The sequence below is a fragment of the Lynx rufus genome, unplaced genomic scaffold (assembly GCF_022079265.1).
Source record: "Lynx rufus isolate CCGP_SWC_20201006 ecotype Redwood Valley unplaced genomic scaffold, mLynRuf1.p SCAF_4, whole genome shotgun sequence".
Lineage (NCBI taxonomy): Eukaryota > Metazoa > Chordata > Mammalia > Carnivora > Felidae > Lynx > Lynx rufus.
Window position 1 is genome coordinate 19,606,598 of NW_025814856.1, and position 19,567 is coordinate 19,626,164.

At 50.0% G+C, this 19,567-nt stretch overlaps 1 protein-coding gene across 1 annotated transcript in view; it reads left to right on the forward strand.

Moving 5' to 3' along the window:
• The window catches only part of DOCK3 (dedicator of cytokinesis 3), a 539,924-nt gene that overhangs the window by 516,689 nt on the left and 3,668 nt on the right, over positions 1–19,567 (forward strand). Inside the window, exons 41-52 of the mRNA XM_047095185.1 lie at positions 789–893; positions 5,003–5,144; positions 6,179–6,345; positions 6,489–6,575; positions 7,054–7,233; positions 7,868–7,951; positions 8,074–8,190; positions 10,119–10,240; positions 11,513–11,651; positions 12,174–12,321; positions 16,099–16,217; positions 17,349–17,436. Coding sequence (XP_046951141.1) covers positions 789–893; positions 5,003–5,144; positions 6,179–6,345; positions 6,489–6,575; positions 7,054–7,233; positions 7,868–7,951; positions 8,074–8,190; positions 10,119–10,240; positions 11,513–11,651; positions 12,174–12,321; positions 16,099–16,217; positions 17,349–17,436 — 1,498 coding nt within the window. The remainder of the gene's footprint in view (positions 1–788; positions 894–5,002; positions 5,145–6,178; positions 6,346–6,488; positions 6,576–7,053; positions 7,234–7,867; positions 7,952–8,073; positions 8,191–10,118; positions 10,241–11,512; positions 11,652–12,173; positions 12,322–16,098; positions 16,218–17,348; positions 17,437–19,567) is intronic.

The window sequence follows — 19,567 nt, forward strand, 5'->3', positions numbered from 1 at the left end:
TGGCCAGCTGTGCCACGTTCCCTGATCCAGATGGATATTTGGATCTTTATAATAGATGTAGTTCTCTAGAAGTAGCTTCTTGACTGGTCTTTGGAGGCCACTGCTCCTCAGCAAGCTGGCTTGATTTAGTGTGTTACAACTATCTTCCCAGTCAAAATTCAGTGAGTTTTTCTGAATGTGAAGCCAGGTCAGCCAATACTAAGAAACTTACTGATGTTGGTAAAAATCATAGATATTGGTTCAACTTTCAAAGTTTAAAATCTCCTAAATTGGAACCAGTACCAGTGATGCTGGCAACTGAGACTTTCTCACTGTGATTATTAGCATCTTTAATCCGATGATAGATGAGCAAGAGCAATGCAGTTAGACTGATGGAAAATGGTGCTGAGAATAGCTGTTAGCCACCAATTAACTAACATGAGCTAGAAGTCATTTGGTGTAATGAGTATCAGTCAAAAACAGAAATCCCTGGGCAAAAAAAATTTCATGTTAAACCTGTGCCCCCTGAAAGTTCAGGAAGCCTGGATCTGTATCAGGTTGGGCCCACCCACTGGGTAGGACATTATGAGCACTGGGCTGCTGTCCCCACCCTACCATCAGAGGATGATGGAAGAGGAGGGTTTCCTCTTCCATTATGAGGCAACCTGGGGAGATGCTGACCATGGCTAGGGGCTCACTTCTCACACAGTCTTTCCAAAAGACAGTGTCTACTTGGACCTGAGAGAACTTGCTTTGCACACCAGTAGCAGTCAGGCCAACCTAAAGGCAGCTGCCTTTCTTGTTCACAGAAAATGGAGGCCAGCTACTATGACAACATCATGGAGCAGCAACGCCTGGAGCCTGAGTTCTTTCGAGTCGGCTTCTATGGCAGGAAGTTTCCTTTCTTCCTTCGGGTGAGTTCATTCAGGTAGTCACAAGAACTTATATTTTACACAGTAATTCATTTATAACCTGTTTTTTATCTTTTCCCCTGTTCTACTGAATACTACTTTTTGAAGGACTAACTAGTCAACAAAAAGCTTTTGGCTTTACTTGATTGGACTGGCTCCCAACTTTAGATTTTGTTTTACTCTGCTGTACTATTTTGTAGCTACCTGGAATATACAAGGGTGACTTTCTTACCAAATCAACCAAATTCCTGCAGGAAATGACCAGGGTCTGAGAATGACCCATAGGTATGTCTAGAAGCCTTCCAATTTATAGTTCCAATGCCTGTAATCCTCCATTGTGACTATTTTTAGCCAAATAGGACACCAGTACAACCCTGACCTAAACAGGATGCTGGCCTGTTGGGCTTTGTCATTTAAGATGATGGCTCTACACCAGGCTGCACTGTATGCTCTGTAGCCAGGATTGAGAACCTGTTGATTTCAGAGAAGCTTGTGAGCTGTCAGATGGGATCTGGCTATGGAAAGCCTTTTATTGGCAGCCAGTTCTCTATCCCCGGATGGTGAAAGCCATTTCTCCCACCTGGAAGGCTGAGGTGGGATACCAACAGAGAAGGAATGACTGACTATAGACATACTGACACCAGCTGAACAGTTGTGATTCTCTTCTTTATTCCACATAAGCCAGAGGCTCCAGGAAAAGTCAGTCTGGGCTTGTAGGCTGCAGCCCATAGGGATTCATCATTCTCAGGGGACCTAAAAGAAGCTGCGCTGATGAAGGGGCCTTGGGCTGCAGTTGGGACCTAACACTAGCTCTGACTGTCCCCAGTCCCAATATCTTACTAATGTTCCATGTTTACAAGTCTCAACCAGCAGCTGGGAAAGTTCATAGAGTCCCTTTGATATGTTTGGGATCCTGTCTTGTTGGAAAAATTCCTTTCGTCAGTGAGCAATGATGAGCTTGGTATCACATCACAGGTCAGTTGGGCTTAGTGGCTTCTTTAAAAAAAAAAAAGCCAGGGGCGCCTGGGTGGCTTGGTCGGTTAAGTGTCCGACTTCGGCTCAGGTCATGATCTCACCGTCCGTGAGTTCGAGCCCCGTGTTGGGCTCTGTTCTGACCGCTCAGAGCCTGCAGCCTGTTTCAGATTCTGTGTTTCCCTCTCTCTCTGCCCCTCCCCTGTTCATGCTCTGTCTCTCTCTGTCTCAAAAATAAATAAACGTTAAAAAAAAATTTTTTTAATAAAAAATAAAAAAATTTTAAAAAAAGCCAGTCTGCTAGCAAGAGTCCAGGCTAACCACATTTTAGGTGGTAAGGCAGATCAACTTTCACATTTCCTAGGCAGTAATCATTCTAGGTGAAAAAGAAAATTGTCTTCTGCAGGAACTAGTAACACTGACAGGGCTAGCAAGTACACTGCACCTAATTGTGACCTGCAGGAAGGCTCCAATTCCAGTCCACAGGAATGTTTCTAGCAGCAGAATGTGAATGAGGAGAGGGTCTCCTCAGGAGGACCAGACTTGACTTGTTCACTCTCTAGGGACCTTCCACTTCAGGCATCTCAGAAGTGGCATATTTGCTGCCCCCGCCAGCAGAGATTATACAAAAGCAATGGAAGTAGAGGTCAGCAGAAGAGAAAGAAGGAATTACACAAGAATAAGAAACCAAAAGCATCTCTATAAAGTCCTTAGACAAACTAATGATTCTGGCCTTGTAACTTCTTTCTCATTTTGTCTTTGCAAAGTACGCTTTATTACTATTTTATTCTCCTTGTTTAGTCCCACAATTTGTATATCATAAACCAGATTGCACTCTAAAACATCATTATTTTGGATACTACAAAATCAGGCCCTTGGTATCCTCATTTCTTTCCCCTTCAAACAGGAGTTCTCCATCGTGGTTTGCCCTGGCTTCCACCACTCATGCTTATGTCACAGGGTATATCAGTGTCTCAGGGTACTCAGAGCTTTCTAACAAGTAAGACCTGGCATAGAACCTGCATCTGAGCCATCCAAATAATGCTTGCAGGCGACAGTCTGAATGTTCAAATGTGGTTTCAGCAGTGCCAGTAAGGGAGGAAGAATAACAATCGGTGTTAGGAAATGTCACCCATCAGTCCATCTCTGTCTCCACACAAGGGGCATTCCCTAGGAGCTGTGTTTCCTGCATGCAGATCCGCCTGGCCTAGCCACATGCTGCCTTCCCTTCCCTCCACTGCTCAGTTCATCTCTGGCAAATGTAGTAAGTCCCAGTAGAGGTAGCTGTTTGCCTGGTAAATGGCAAGGACAAAGTACAAAGCAGCAGCAGCCGGATCTGTCTCATGTGAGGATGCTGGGCATCCTCAACTTGAAACTGACAACCAGCATCAAGGTCAACGCTATGTGCCTTCCTCCTGCTGGGCCTTCCCCAGAAGGCTAGGCTACTCCCTCACCTTCCTTGAACACATAGGCCATCTATTACTTTAGCTCTGTCAGCTTGGTTTCCCTGGACCATCTGCCTCTCTTGCTTTGCAAATGTGATTATCTACTAATCTGCACGGGGACAGGAAAACATCCAGCCTTCCCTTCTTGGGGGAATTTCTGTTTCTTTTTATTTGACCCAGGAACAGATACTGGTGAGGGTTGTACATTTCTGAGTTGATATGAAAAGACCAATTCTTTTAATTTTTTTTTTCAACGTTTATTTATTTTTGGGACAGAGAGAGACAGAGCATGAACGGGGGAGGGGCAGAGAGAGAGAGGGAGACACAGAATCGGAAACAGGCTCCAGGCTCTGAGCCATCAGCCCAGAGCCTGACGCGGGGCTGGAACTCACGGACCGTGAGATCGTGACCTGGCTGAAGTCGGACGCTTAACCGACTGCGCCACCCAGGCGCCCCTGAAAAGACCAATTCTTTACAATTATCTTCTTTGTCAATTCTGCTTATCAAGCAAGGGACTTAGAAATGTCTCTTGTCCTTTAACTATTGGTCTGTTCACTGGAGAGGCCAGCCTGCTCCTCCTGACCGTGACTTCCCTTCTGGTATTGTTTTTCCATTCTGATTCATCCAGACATGTGGCCCAGCCTTAGCTGAGTTCTCCCATAGTAAGAGGAGAGGTGAAAAGGGGGCAGAAATTCTGTTCCAAAAGGTGTGAAGTCCTCCAGGACCTGGCCTATAATCATCCCTGTACCAGTAACCATATGGCTGGCCCTGTGGAACTTCTCTCTCTTCCTCTGAAGACATGCCAGGAGGGGCTGCCAGTGCCTGATGCAACTTTGTCAAAGTGGATCTAGTGAGGTAGTTGGGCAGGCAGACATATATCACCAGAGGGCTGGAGAAGTGTTCCATTCACTCGTGACCAGCTGTGAGGTAAGCATAGCAGGGTTGAGGGGGCCCTGTTATTACTGCAGCCCACTAGAAGAAAAACTGAGACCTAACCCAAACCAAATATGGTATTAACAGGGTTTTAAGAAATGTGTAGTTAGGATGATGTCTATTTGTTCTGCTGACATAATTGCAAAGGAATTTACTGCCCATGTAGTAAATAATTACTGAATACCTACTAGACACTGAATAATGTTTGGACTGTTTGTTCCCACTAACCAAAGTGGCCCTTCAAAAGCATGCACTTGGTCACCCCCCTGTTAAGATTTATGTGGTGGCACCCCTGGAAATCATTCCTTGCAGGCATCTTCCTCACCCTCCCACCTCTCCACACACAACCTTTTCCTGTACAGGCTGTTGCTGCCCTGGTTGTCACTGTGCCCACATAGAGTACCCTTCCCCGCTCCTCCCTCAGAGCTGCCCAGGTGGGCCTTTCAGGACTCTTCTCAGGCATGGCCTTTTCTAAAATCCCACCCTTCACCTCTCACCCCTTCCTGGGTAAGGCGCCCTCCCTCCTTTGCTTCCTGCAACTTGTGCCCTGCCTCCCGGCTGCCACATCACAGTGCAAGTCTCCCTTTTTCTGTCCCTCTCCCTTCTGGATCATCATTTCCCTTTGGGCAGAGTCTGAGTGCTATGCCCCATGCCTGTCACAGGGGCTCCTAGGACATGCTTGTGACACAAGTAGCTATTGACACCCATGTGGAGGTGGGGGCTGTGGGCAAGGCATAGAGCATGCTCTCTTGTTTGTGGCAGAACAAAGAATACGTGTGCCGGGGCCATGACTACGAGAGGCTGGAGGCCTTCCAGCAGAGGATGCTCAGCGAGTTCCCACAGGCGGTCGCCATGCAGCACCCCAACCACCCTGACGATGCCATCCTGCAGTGTGATGCCCAGTGTATCTTTCTATGCTTGGCGAGGGAAGGCGGGCTGGGGTCCTGGGAGGTGAGGCCCACCCAGTCAGCTGCCCCTATGCTATGTTGTTGGTCTTACAGGCTAAGTTACCCATAAGTCCTGAACAGAATATGTCCTCATCACTGAACCCACACTTAGCAGGACCCTCATGCAGCCTCGTACAGAAGAAGCATGGCATGCCCTTAGCTGTGGGTGCCTGAAGCAGGGCTTCTGCGGGACCTTCATCCCTCAGGCTGGGCTGCTACCATCACCTAAGTCCCTACCTGGCCCTGTGAAGGACCTGCCTAGGCATCCAGAAGCAGGCACTGTACAGGGTAATTGGGGATCCCACCAGAACTCTTGCCACAGGGATAACTACCATTTCTATCCCCTGCTCCACTCCTGTGTGCATCTGTTATTATCCCTAGTCTTTGTCAGGAGGACTGAGGTACAGCCCTGGGAGTGGGTATGGAGGGTATGGGGAAGGAGATGGAGAGTGCCTGTGTTTTTAGTGGTACTTGGAAGTGTGGATACAAATACTGGCCTCCCCCTCATCCCCCTCACACAGCTTCCTTGGAGACCTCATGACAGTCACCATGACTGTAAGCTTGTTCCAGGGAGGGAGAACAGGTGGACTCCCATGTTATCTCTCTACAAAGACCCCAAATAGTATTCTTATTAAAAGATTGTTCTGCAGTAAATACAGTTTACCTACATTGGGCAGGCTTAGGCCTTTGCAACTTTCTTGCTCCTGCAGTGTGGCCACCTGCGTTCTTCTGACCCCTTTCCCTTCTTTCTTGGCTGTTGACATCTCACCTTGGCTGAGTGCTCAGAAGGCTCAATGCTAGAGCGGGAAGAGGGTGCAGATAGGGAAATCTGGTCTAACTGTGCCTGAGTCTGCGCAAGGGTCCTGCTCCTTGCTGCTGCCAGGAGGGAACAGGGGCTATGGGGCTCTTTTCTCCTTTGGGTGATGACAGGGGTCAGTATTCAGATCCATCCCTTGGGCAAGTCTGGGTTTCCCCTTCACTTCCTGCCCAGACTTGCAGATCTATGCGGTGACGCCCATTCCAGATTATGTGGATGTCCTTCAAATGGATAGGGTCCCAGATCGCGTCAAGAGCTTCTACCGTGTCAACAATGTGAGGAAGTTCCGGTATGACAGGCCTTTTCACAAAGGCCCCAAGGACAAGGAGAATGAATTCAAGGTGAACACCAGTGGGAAAGTAGGGGCAGTGGGGCCAGGGGCAAGCCCCACTTTCTCAGAATCTTGTCCCTGTCTCATCCCTCAAGCAGGCAGGTATGGAAGAAATTGCTTAATGGCCTGTCCCTGTCTGTGCCATCCTTACAGAGCCTGTGGATCGAGCGTACCACACTGACCCTCACCCACAGCTTGCCTGGCATCTCTCGGTGGTTCGAAGTGGAGAGGAGGGAACTGGTGAGACACGTTTTGGATGGAGCTGATCTTCACAGCTGCTCCCTCAGCCCTGGCTCTAGGGACCTTTCTCTAAGGACCAAAGACAGAAAGAGAGCTTCGGCCACCTGCCTGGCCTAGACTGCCACAGGCCAATCCTGTGTCAGAAGCTTTGTACATCTTCTCCCTTTTAATCCTGACAACACCAGGGGAGCAGATATTTTTAATCTCCCAATTTACAAATGTGGAAACTATTCTCTGAGGTTCAGGAAGTCAGAGCTCTCTGACTTCAAAACTGATGTTCTTCACTCTTTACTATACTTCTAAGTGCCTAAAAATCAGAAGAGAACATTTGAAAGGGGTCAGGGAGTCTTAAGTCCACAGGAACAAGGGTGAGAATCAGCATCACTGGCCTTAGATCCCTGTTCTCAGGATCATTATGAAGAAGGGGTTGTTATCATGCCTGGGACAACATTGTGTGCCCTGTGCCCTGTGCCCTCAGGTGGAGGTGAGCCCTCTGGAGAATGCCATCCAAGTGGTTGAGAACAAGAACCAGGAACTACGGGCCCTGATTAGCCAGTATCAACACAGACAGGCACATGGCAACATCAATCTGCTCAGCATGTGCCTGAATGGCGTCATCGATGCCGCTGTCAATGGAGGTGTCGCAAGATACCAAGAGGTGAGCTGGGCCCTGGACCAAACCCACAACAGGCAGCCTTGCTGAGAAGGTGGTTCTCAGGCTCCTCTCCTTGAGACCCCATCCTTCTAGGGCAGCCTTCCCAGCTAGCCCTCCCTTAGCTGTGCCTCAGCCGACTGGAGGATGGTCCCGGGCATGAGGCTCACTACCACTCCTCGTTTCTGTGGCATGGCTCTCCTATGGGACAATCTCTTCTTTTTTATTCTCTGAACTCTGACAGATGAGTAATCCATCTGATTAGGGAAGGATATTAAATGGCCTCCAAGAGGAGCCCTGGAGCCCAGCCCTTCACAAGAAGCAAGTTGTGGGTTTCTAAGAGACTGAGCCCTACACCCTGGCCACCAGCCCTACCTGCCCTACCCAGACCATCAAAGCTCTGTGAGGGACTGGGACCAGTACCCAGGCTTAGATTATTTGACCACCTTCAGTCCTTCTTAGATGCAAAAAAACATACCTCTGATTGCAGGAGGTCCAAGCAGGCCAGGCTGGAGATGGTGTGTATACCTGTGAGGAGTCAGGACCTTCCTTTCAAATGGTACCTTAGACTTACACTTCCTGGGTCCCCTCTAAGGGGTAGTCCTGGGAAGTCTTCCTGATTGAGCCTTTCCTTTCTCAGGCCTTCTTTGACAAAGATTATATTGCCAAGCACCCAGGAGATGCAGAGAAGATCACCCAGCTCAAGGAGCTCATGCAGGAGCAGGTATGTCTTACAGGGCTTAGAGGCCAGTGGCCACGAGGGAAAAGGTATGCACCACAGGATGGCTGCAGTTGTCAAGGTCCACTCCCTGACTTGCAGAGTGGCCTTATCTGTCACCCTAATAGGTCCATGTCCTTGGAGTTGGGCTCGCAGTTCATGAGAAGTTTGTGCACCCAGAGATGCGCCCTCTGCATAAGAAGCTAATTGATCAGTTCCAGATGATGCGGGCCAGCCTCTACCATGTAAGCTGATCCCTGTCATGCCCCTGCTGCCGTAGAACCAGATGCCATTCCCTGCAGACTGTGCAACAAGCCAAAGGAAAGGGTGGGGGGAATGTGAAGGAAAAGCTGTCCCCACCACAGAGGGGCAAGAGGCAGAGGTGAGTGTTCTATCCAGGGGAAGGATGCCCAGGATCCCCTCACGCACTCCCCTCCCTGAGGAGGAGTCAGATTCAAGGGCAAAGAATGTTTTTCAAGGTACTGTGCTGGTGAAGAGAGGTGAAGAGCTAAATTATGTGATCCACATGTAGATATCTCTTTGGAGATATTTTTCATCCCAAGAACCTACAGAGGTAAGACATAGCTTGAGCCAGCCCTCTCTCCCCATCTCCCTCTTTTCCCTCTTTCCCTTGCCATCTTCATGCCCTCTTGCTCCAGAAGTTCTCCCGACTCTGACCTGGCTCTTGGGCTTCAACAGCAGGGTTGGCCCAAAGACGGATTCACACAAGCAAAAGCAGAGCCTGTATTCCAGGACTAGTTTCCCCTCAGCAGTCTCGCAGGGAATGCTGGCTGGCAGAGAACAGGGCCCAGGTGGTCTTGAAACCCCTGTTTATGTGCCCTCACCCCATTTTCAACAATAAAGCTGACTCCAGGTGTTTCGAGAGAAACCTATCTGCTAAATAGTCTGGGTGCCAGATCTCAAGAGGTGTGAACCTTATTATCTGCGACAAGGAAAATAGAGCTGTTTGGTGTTAGGCAAGGCCATCTCGGACAAGAGGCTCCTCTTCAGGGATAATCACTGGCCCTAGAGAGGCTGGACCACTCAGACTCAGTGGCCTAACCAGTTGGGGTTGACTTGCCTTGTTCTTGATGCTGGTGGCCCCCAGTGCATGTCTCAACCATTCCTGCCCAGTTGTAGATAGCATGGACTCCAAAAAGAGAAAAAGAAGCTTGTCTGTAGTTTGAGAAGTGGGCACATTTTTCAGAGGAAAGCCTATAGGGCCTGAAATTTCTCCTTTCTGTAATGATCTTCCCATGGTATTTCAGAGTGAAACATGCAGAGAAAGTGAAAGTCTTTTGTGTTTCTACCTTAAAATTAAAATATCCATTTAGTGAAGAACTTGGGTAGTGTCACTAAATCTAATGGGTATTCTATTACCTCTCATTCTTGGTTAGTCTCTGCTATGTGCGAACTTTCTCATCACCACAAGTGACCCAAGCAGGCTAGAGCCTGACCACTAGAACAGGAGATGTTCTCTGCCATGCAAAGCTGTTGGGTCACTTTAGCAAAGATCACAAAATACCCGCATACATCAAGGTCTCCAGGACACACATGGAGGTGTCCTCTCCAGTTTACCCTTCTTTTTCATTTCAGCGTGTTTTGGGAGAAGGGCATGGAAAACCTGCTGCTTCTTTAGGCCAAGCTCAGAAATATCCCCTGTAGGACTTAGGGCCCACATCAGGATTCTACATCGTTTGTCCCCATAAACTGTGTCACAGGCAACTTAACCCAGGACACTGAGAGTTGGGCCATTTAGCAGTCCAGTAAACCCAACCCCAGTCCTTATGTAAACTGACTGGCAGCTGTTAATCAACTCCTCTTCTCCTGCTTCTCAGCTCTTAGTCCACTTATTCTATACCAAGAATGCCTCTTAACACACTCCTGTGAACTCAGAGCAACTTCAGCCTTTTCCAGATGTGTTCTCTTAGTAGGGTCAACCCAAGGCCTCTCAGCCTCTGGTCTAGACTCCAGTGCAGTCAGGAGAGTGTTTTAGTCATGAAGGGGCCATTGCCCAAAAGAAGTCAGCAATTCAGGTTCTGCCAAAAGTATCTGATTCTTTTTCTTTTTACATTCTTCTTTTACATTTTTACCACTAGCCAGCCCTTCCCTCTCACCCCTTAATTACTTATTCATTGTTTACTCTGATGAAGGGACATTCATTTCTCAACAGGAGTTTCCGGGTTTGGACAAGCTAAGTCCTGCATGTTCAGGCACCAGCACCCCACGGGGAAATGTCCTAGCATCCCATAGTCCCATGAGCCCTGAGAGCATCAAGATGACCCACCGGCACAGGTACGGCCTTAGAGCTGGGGAGGGTCCCCTCCATGGAGGTAAGTCTGGATGTCAAAGGTCAGAGCAAGAAAGCCTGAAATAGTAGGTGTGTGTATTCACTCACATACCCTCTGACCCATGCATACATCAAACACACAGCTCTTGCCATAAGACCCATGGTCACATCCAGTCATCCTGGGAGAGAGAGAAGTGTACATGGTACTGTGAGAACATAGAGGAGGGGGCATTTGGGGTAGGTCTTGAAGGATAAGTAGAAGTTTGTGAGGCAGAAATGGGATGGGGTTAGGAGGGTGATAGAACAAGATCCAGGCAAAGAGACTAACGTATGCAGGCATCTCAAGATGTGAACAAGCCAGCCTGGTCAGCCCTACCAGCAGAGTCTTGTGGCTGGAGTGCAGAATTCCAGGGCATGGAAGAGGGCCAGTTCCAGCTCTAAATGGGCCATGTTCATTCAGGCCTTTGGACTTGATCCCAAGGGGAATGAGGATCACCAGTCAGTTTAAGGGAGAGAATGACATGGTGATGTGGAAAAACATCAAGGTGTCCCTACTCTGAACTCAGGAGTCCTGGTCTGTCTGGGCTCAACTGAAGATACTCCAAGCCTCCAGGGCAGGAAGGCCAGATCAGAGGAGGAGCCAGGGAGAGGAGCCCCTTACTTGGGTTTGTTTTCCAATGTAAGTAGTAAGTTAGCACAGAGTGGGCCTCTATAAATAAGAAGGAATGAATGAAAAGGACTGCCTACTATTGATAGAGGAGGGTATTGATGAGCCTGTGACCACAGATGTGGGAGGAAGTCAACAGATGGTTCCTAGCCAGCTATTTTGACAGCTTCCTCATACCAGGAAGATACCCCTGGCCTAGGAGCCTAGGAGCAAATCCCAGCAGGGGGTGGCTACTGGCTCAGAGTAACATCGCATAGGAAGGGGACCTGGAATCTTTGACCTGATTGAGCATATCACTTTCATCCCTCCTAACTGAAAAACTATTTATATAATCAGATGGAGTGGCCATAAACCATTTAACTCCAAATAGAGACTTTGCCAGCCTACCATTGGCCCTGCCAGAACAGGGGCCCCTGAGCAGCAGGCAGGGATTCAGGACTGCCCCAGGCCTCAAATGGGTATAAGCATTAACTCTGAAACCCTCTAAACTACTGTCATCTGAGGCTAGGGGTGACTGTTTCACACACACCCTTACACTGTCCCCCTACCACCTAGCAAGGTTTCTCAGCTCCCCGCCTGACTCCTCCCTATCTCCCACTCTTGTTCGCAGCCCCATGAACTTGATGGGCACAGGTCGCCATTCGTCATCCTCTCTCTCCTCACATGCATCTAGCGAAGCAGGAAACGTGGTGGTTCTGGGTGACAGCTCCATGGGCGAGGCTCCTGAGGATCTATACCACCATATGCAGGTACCAGAGCTGTCCAAGGAGTGTGGGCGAGAGCACCGTACCTGGAGGACTCGCCTCTCTGCTGGCTGATTTGGTCTGAGGGCTCATACCCCTGCCTAGTTCTCTAGTTTCTGAAATCAGAATACCCAGAGCCAGTAAAACTGCCTTCCCTCCACTCCATCCCATGTCAATAAAGTTCCCAGGCATTACTTTCCAAGAAGGAAATCTAGCTTCAGTCATGATTGCTCTTAGAGATCCCATGGGAAAGATCCTCTGCCAAATTGCCTTCCTTCCTGGCATTTCTGATGGCTAAGTCCTGCATCCTATATGGGCACCACCATTAGAATCGACCCAACAGCTCTGCTCCATGGGTGGTGAGGGTGACCTGTGGTGCCAGCCACCATCCTGGCCCCCATCAGGACCCAGGGTACCTCATCAGACACTGGGTCTGGGCACCTCATGGCATGAAGAAGCCAACTCTGGGCCAGTCCTACAATCCTGGCCATTCAGACCTCTATCCTGCTGATTTTTCTCCCTTTGCAGCTCGCGTATCCCAACCCCAGGTACCAGGGCTCAATCACCAACGTCTCTGTTCTGTCCTCGTCCCAGGCAAGCCCTTCTTCCTCCAGCCTGAGTTCCACTCACTCAGCACCATCCCAGATGATTACCTCTGCCCCTTCCAGTGCCCGAGGTAAGGAGGGCAGGGCGCTGCTTGCAGAAGGGAGGAGAGGGCCTCATGAGCCCCACTTGTCCTCCTCTCATCTGTGGCTCTGTCTTTGAAAGCGGCCCTGTGACTTAGAGAATGTTCCCCTTTTAGCACTAAGGACTCAAGGGTTCGCAGCTCAGCAGTCTCTCTGTCTGGCTTCAGACCCTGCCCTGAGTAGCAGTTATAGCTACCCTACCACAGAGGTGGCTGGCTGTCGCATCTCCACCTCAGTAAGAGGACATGTGGCCCAGGAGAAAGCTCAGTTCTTTTCCATTGAAACATTTGCAAGAATAAAAATCAAAGTTAAGGCAACAATGAGTCTTATCTTGAGGAACTGAGGATGAATGCACAGTATGAAAATTAAATTTGAAGGCTAAACTTAACCCTGGAAAATATTATTCTAAAAAAGAACAGCAACCAAAAAGACCTTGTCAGCTAAGAAAGGCGTAATCAGGAGAGATGGCTCTGTGAAAAGCTATTTACTTTGCCAGTTATTGCCTGATTTCTTATTCATTGGCTCAATATTGTTTTCTGAGCCAGCATCTTTTTCACAATCTGATGCTAGTTCTCAGTGAAATTTGATTCTCCACCCTTTTAGACAGAAGCATTTGCAGTGGGATGGCAATCAGCTATAGTGACTAGGATCTAGTGCTTCTCAGGGTGGCTGTGCAGGATGGCAACAGAAAGGAGTGGTCTGAGCTCACCAGGCGGTCACTGGCTATTGCTTCCAGGCTTGCAGTCTCTCATGAGCTTGCAGTCAGATGTCACCTGAGGCTGGAATCATCTAAAGGTTCAGCTAGGCTGCATATCCAAGATGGCAGCTGGCAGCTCAGCTGGGACTGTCCACCAGAGTCGCTTTGGAGGGTCTTTACTTGTACCTCGGGCTTCTCACAGCATGCAGCTGACTTTTCTCAGAACAGGCATTCTAAGGTACCCAGGCAGAAGTTGCAAGGCTTCTTATTACCCAGCCTTGGAAACCCATAATGGTCCTTTTGCCACATTCTGTCAACTAGTCAAGTCACTAAGGCCAACCTAGAGACCAAGGTGGGGAATGAGACTGCACCTCATGATGTGAAGAGTGGCATGTGTGTTTTTGAAGGGAAGGCATTGGTGGTTGCCATCTCTGGAGACAAGCTATCACAGGGGCCAAACTCCAGGATAGCATATAGAGAAAGGCTGACAGAAGCCCCTTCCCTTTCTGGAGTAGACATTAAGTACAAAAGTAAACATTCCCAACGCTGGGAATGGTGATGAGTGCAGAGGCAGCTAAGAAGGAGCAGGAATTCACTTCTAGGCTACACCATCCATGCAATCCATGTGCAAGCCTATCTGGAGAAAACCATAGGCCAGTATGTAGCATACCAGCAGTAGGCCCTGTGAGAGAAGATGGAGAGAGATCTGGAATCGCAGAGGAAGACTGCTTTTTCAGATAGATGTGGTAGATGCAGTAGGAGATGCACTGGGGGCATGGAGGGAAGGGAGAAGTCTGCTCTTTTTTCTGGTTGTTACGGGTAAAGGGAAGGCTTTTATGGAGAAGGTGTTCTGGAGAGTCCTTTGCATTGGAGTCCCCTCCCCCACACCCAAGAGTAGTCATGACACCAGTGGCCTTCCTCACCAAGCCCATTGACACTCTCTGCTGTGGTCCCTGTTGAAATCTTCCAGAAGGCCTGCAAGGCACAGTCTATACTCCTGTAAGTAGGCAACTCCCCCTAATGGTCAAAAGACTGAGTGGAGCTAGGAAACCTGGAGATTCTGATTGATCCTCCTTGAATACCTCAGTCATGCTGGGACATAGCCTCCCTTGGGTTTACCGGACTACAACTCAAGCAGTTCAAAAGTCCTGTGACACCAAAGCCCTTGTGGTATTTAAATGTTTTAATGAAAAGTAACTGTCATTCTCTGCTACCATGGGATTGGCTGCCCAGGGCTGAGGGCAGTGAGAGAAAAGTGAAGTGGCAGAATTGGAAAACTTGGCAGTAGCACAAAGCACCTCTCTGTTATAGCACAAGAGGGGCCTCCATCACATGGATTCAAATCCTCAGCACAGCATCTGGGGCCTTCAGGCTACTGTCCCTCCATCCTAGCACCCCTGACATGTATCAGCACATGGAGTATGCAGATGTGGGGTTGGCCTGGTGAGCCAGGCTGTGAGTTCTGTGAGGTCAGGGACCATGGCCAGCCTGAGTTAGGCAGTGTGCCATGTTCCAACCACGTGCCTGGTGTGGAATGGGTGTTAGGTTGGAGTTTGATGTAACTGGATTTGTGTAAAGGTGCATGTCTCTTTCTGTGCACACTAAGTAAAAGGGTCCTGTCCAGAGCTGTGGCTGGCAGGGCTCAGGGAGCATTCAGTGTCTTGCTGGGAAGGCACTATAGAAATCATTGCAATTAAGAACTCTTTTCCATTTTTCTCTAAACAGCCATTACTGATTTTTATTATACTGACTTCTTCAAGATATTTAAGGCTCATCTTCTTGGTCTAAAATGAGTGCAAGAGGAATGTCGCAGCTTCCTGGGGAAGCTGACTGCAGAGACCTATTTTAGTTGTGCTCTGACAGTGCCTTCATGGCATAGTCAAAGGAAGGCCCCAGGGACCCTGGGTTTCAAGGACACAGAGCCTCCAGAGCTGCAGGTTCACTTCTCAGATGGAGCCCTTGGACTCTCTAGCTTCACTAACAGCACGCCACAGAGGGGTTTCAACCACTTGAGCCAGCCAGAGGCTGCCCATGGGCTAGTTTCTCATGGACATGCTGGTGTCTGGAACGAATGGTGCACATCTGGAGGGCCTTCCAAATGATCCATTCCCAAAGAAAGTCAGAAAGCTGTTCTATTACTGTGGAAGGTGTACCCTCAAGAACCATAGGCTGACAGGTTCCTGAAGACCTATAGCTATGGCCTGCATTGATGGGGACTGGACCACCACATCTGCTGAGGTCTGGCCTCTGTAACAGCCCCTCAGGCCAGAGGATATCACCACAGAAGCCTCACAAAAGAAAAGCAGGAACCAAGTCAACTCAAGAGCCTGGCTTAAAGCCCCACAACTCCCAGACTAGCTCCCATATGACCCCCAAGTTCACTGAAGGGCAAGTCTCAGAGAGAGAAACTCTGGAGAGCCACCTGTGTGTAGGGCCCTGGGCCCCCAGCCAGCCTGGCTCTGGAGCTATGGTAGGACAGCAAGGAAAGCAGAGGCCAGGCTCTGGAGGCCTTGAATATGGGAAGGAGAAGCCTTTGGGCAAAGGTGATAGGGGGTCAGCTGAGAACAGAGCCAGTTGATATCTGGAAACGGTAAGTGTGGGGAGACATAATGCGTCAAGTAAGAACCATGCCACTATGTTATCTCAGTGTCTCTGTCTCTGTGTGATGGCTCCATTGCAAGCTGGCCTGTGCCCATGCCTGGGCCCCCTGAAAGAGCCCAGCATCCAGGTCACCCCATATCCCAAGAGCGCTGGGTGCAGGGGGCCCTTTGGGGCCCAGCTCCTGTCCTCGGTTCTCATGATCTGCCTCTAAGCATCGTGAGGGGGCTCTATCAGTGGGCCTGCATTGCCCCAGTCTGCAGTATGCCCACCTCAGCTGGGATGTCAGGTGCGGCCCCACCACCATCTCACCAGCGGGCTCTGCTTCATTCCTCCTGTGCTTGCTGAGCTCATCCTCACCCCAGCTGCAAGGGGACACCTACCCTGGTTCCCTGGCCCCAAGGATGCTTGCCCGCTGGGCCTTCCATCTGTGGCTTGTCATCTGTGCGTGATTGTTCTCACTTGGTTACAGGCTCTCCCTCTCTGCCAGATAAGTACCGCCACGCCCGGGAAATGATGTTGCTGCTGCCCACACACCGGGACCGCCCAAGCAGTGCCATGTATCCAGCAGCCATCCTGGAGAACGGACAGGTAGTGGACCCAGACTGCCCTCTGCTGCAAGTATGGCGGCCTGGGCTGCCCTCATTGCATCTGCTAGGCTTTCTATATTGCCCTGTGTGCCTCCTTCATTCTGCCATAAGACCCTCAGAAGGCTGCTGGGTGCCCACTCTGGACAGGACTGCAGTGGCTCTGAGGATCAGCAGTCCAGATGGAGTGGACCTGTAGGAAGAATGCTGGCGGGTTAAAGCCACAGTTGCTTGTGTGGCTGTCCTTCTTGCCAACCCATTGCTTGTACAGCTTCCTGGACTCCTTATCCATAAACAGTCTAGCAGAGGAACCTCATTCTTTCTTATCCTGAGAAGGCAGTGGTGGACATGGGTCTGGAGGATGGTCTTCCTCCCTGTGTGTGTGAAGGGCATCCTCACTGAGACAGACTCTGCCTCTTTCATCCATCCATCTATCTGAAGCCCCTCATTGCCTCTTGAGGCTACTCTCTCCACCATTTGCACAGCTCTCTGGATGTCCTACCTGGGGGCCTTGAACAAAGAGATGTGGGGATTAACTCCTTCCTGTGCCCAATCTGCCTGCCCTTCTATCAGAGTCCATGAAAATCACCTCCAAGCAACTGTTACCTCAGCTGTACTTCCTTGTGCCTGATCAGCCCTGCCAGGTAGAGGGAGCAGGCCTGCTTGGCAGCTGCCCATCAGAACAGTGAGTCCTGTCCGTGACTTTCTAGGCTTGAGTGCTGCCCTTTGCCTTATCCACATTGCTAACTTGGGCTTGTGCAAGGATCTCCAGGAGGCCAAGCCTGCCAGTGCTGAGGGGTAGAGGGGTGCCTCAGTCCTTTCTGCCAATGGGTCTCCCTGTCAGGACAGAGGGATACAGTTAGATACCCTCAGGTGCCTATGTCCTTTTTCTTGGCCATGTACAAGACAGCTTGGAGCCCAGCCAGGCATTGTAGGGAGGTGCCTCCAATGTTGACATGGCAGCACTCAGAGCCAGATAGCGAGGGACAGTCTTCCTATGGCTGAGCATGATCGGTACCACTGCTTTGATTTCCCTGTCTTCTCTTAATATGATCTGGCTCCTGGGCCCATAGCTCTGCCTCCTGAGGTGTACCTGGTTGTTTTCACCATCTTTGATATTTTTCTCCCCCCTCAGCTGCCAAATTTCCAGCGGGCCCTGTTCCAGCAAGTGGTCGGATCCTGCAAACCCTGCAGTGATCCCAATCTGTCTGTGGCTGAAAAAGGTATTGTTCCCCTTTCCAGGTGGCCTTCCCCCATGTCTGTCCCCATCCTGAGTGTCTGACTCTTGTCCCTGAGCACCAACTGGCCAAGGCTGTGCCACACTCCAACACCCAGGCCTGTTTGTGTGTCCAGAGTCCTGACCAACTCCTGTGCTCATTGTTTAACCCATGTCCGGTTTGATGCTAAGTTTGGATCCTGTTAGTTTATGTATCTCTCTCCCAAGGGCCCACCTTCAGAGAGGCCCCAGTTCCTACCTGCCCTGAGCCCACCTTTATGGAAACTCAGGCTGCTGTGTTCAGACTGTTGGGCTTCTCCCAACCAGCTCCAGGATTTGGCAAGCCTGATGGCCCCTTTGGTCACTCTCAACTTGGGCCCTCAGGGACCTCTCCTTATTGCTCAGAATAGGCCTGTGGCTGAGCAAGCTCCTAGAAGAATGGGAAGGACAGACCATGGCAAAGTGAATTTCCCAGAGACAGTCCTCTCCAAGGAAGCCCTAGGTACTCTGAGTTGAGTCCTCCTGCAGCCACTCTGGCCAGCAAGTGGCCAGCTGCTATGAGTCTATCTTATTAGCAGGGATTGCAAGCCCATCAACTTGGGCATGAACCCGGGCAGTCCTTAGAACAGGGGATGTTTGGATAGTGGAGTTTTACCCTGTGTCCCGCTGCAACAAGCTAATGGAAGAACCAGACTTGGACCCTACATGACCCTGGCCCAAAGCCTCACACATGGAGATCTGACTTAATTTTAACACAAAGCAATACCTATATGAGGATTATGCTAGACCACCTGCCACCCAGAACCTGGCCCCATATCAGCCCCTCTCCCTGTAGTTTCCCCTCCCTCTCCTTCATCTGGTGGAGCTTAGGGCAAATTCAGTCCCCAGGAATACAAGTTGCTGTCCCATCAGAACCTGTACCTCCAAAGCTGTCATCATGTTGTCATTGCACCTCCTCACCAAGTGCTGTCTACTGTCCCCACTGTCATTGTTCCTCCCTTGCTTACCACAGAGGACATGCCTCTGTGTCTTCTTTAAGGAGACCAGACACTGGGTCCACAACCTCAGTGGCTGGTAGGCATAGGTACCAGGTGCTCAACCACAAAGGATATGGAGATTCCCGCCGAAGATGACTTCCTAGCCTCAAGCCTGCACATCCCAAAAACATGCGGCTTACCTGGACCTTGCACCTATTCCCACAAAATAGAGTGCCATTTTGGCCTCAGGGGCCAAAATCCACAGTATCTTTTCTTCACCTGAGATGTGGGGCCATCTGAAAACTAGCCAAGAGCACAGAAGAGCTCAGAGCTCAAGTGGGTGCTGGTGGCCAGACCAGGACCCTATGCCAACCGGACAAAGAAGAACACCAGGCCTCAGACCAGGCTGCAGCAAGAAGCTGGACATGCCCATCCCCACGTGTGGGAAGGAAAGAGGCTGAGGCCACAGCAAGCATGTCCATGCCACAGTGCCAGTGTTTTGTGGGCAGCAAATAAGACATTTGCCTAGTGGGAACACACAGGCCAGAGTAGTGGCTCCCTAAGTCTCTTCCTGGATCCTCCAGGGCAGAAGCTATACATACTTATCACCATTCTCTTGTCATCAGGATCCTGAGTCCCATAAGGACTCTGCTTCTCACTTGTCATCTCTCTTTGCCAGGCAGTGACTCTCAGGCCAGTGCTGGACCTCCGTTCACAGAGACAGAGCAAGAAATGGCCAGGTCACAGTAGGGATTGCCCCCTTCTCCCAGGATAAGTCACTCCATCTTAGACTTTCCACTAGCCCCAGTGCATTTGTATCACATGGCAGAGGTCCATGGGCCTCATTGCTCACCAACATCAGTCTATAGGGTGAACTAGATGGTTCTGGATCACTGGAGTGGCTCAGGCAGGCACCCTTTGAAAAGCCCTGCAGCCTGCGAGCTTTTTTGCCCCATAACCTCACTGCCCGCAAGTTCCTGTGGGTTCTTGTGGGTGAGTATCTGTGGCCCTGCAGTGAGAGCTTGGGCTGTCAGGACCCCTTTGGGGAAGCTGCCCAGACCCACCTCCAAGCTTCTTAATTCCTGAAATTCAGGGGCTTTTTTTTTTTTTTTTAGAACTTTTCTCTTTGGAGAGAGCAAGTTTCAGTGATGAGGACCCAGA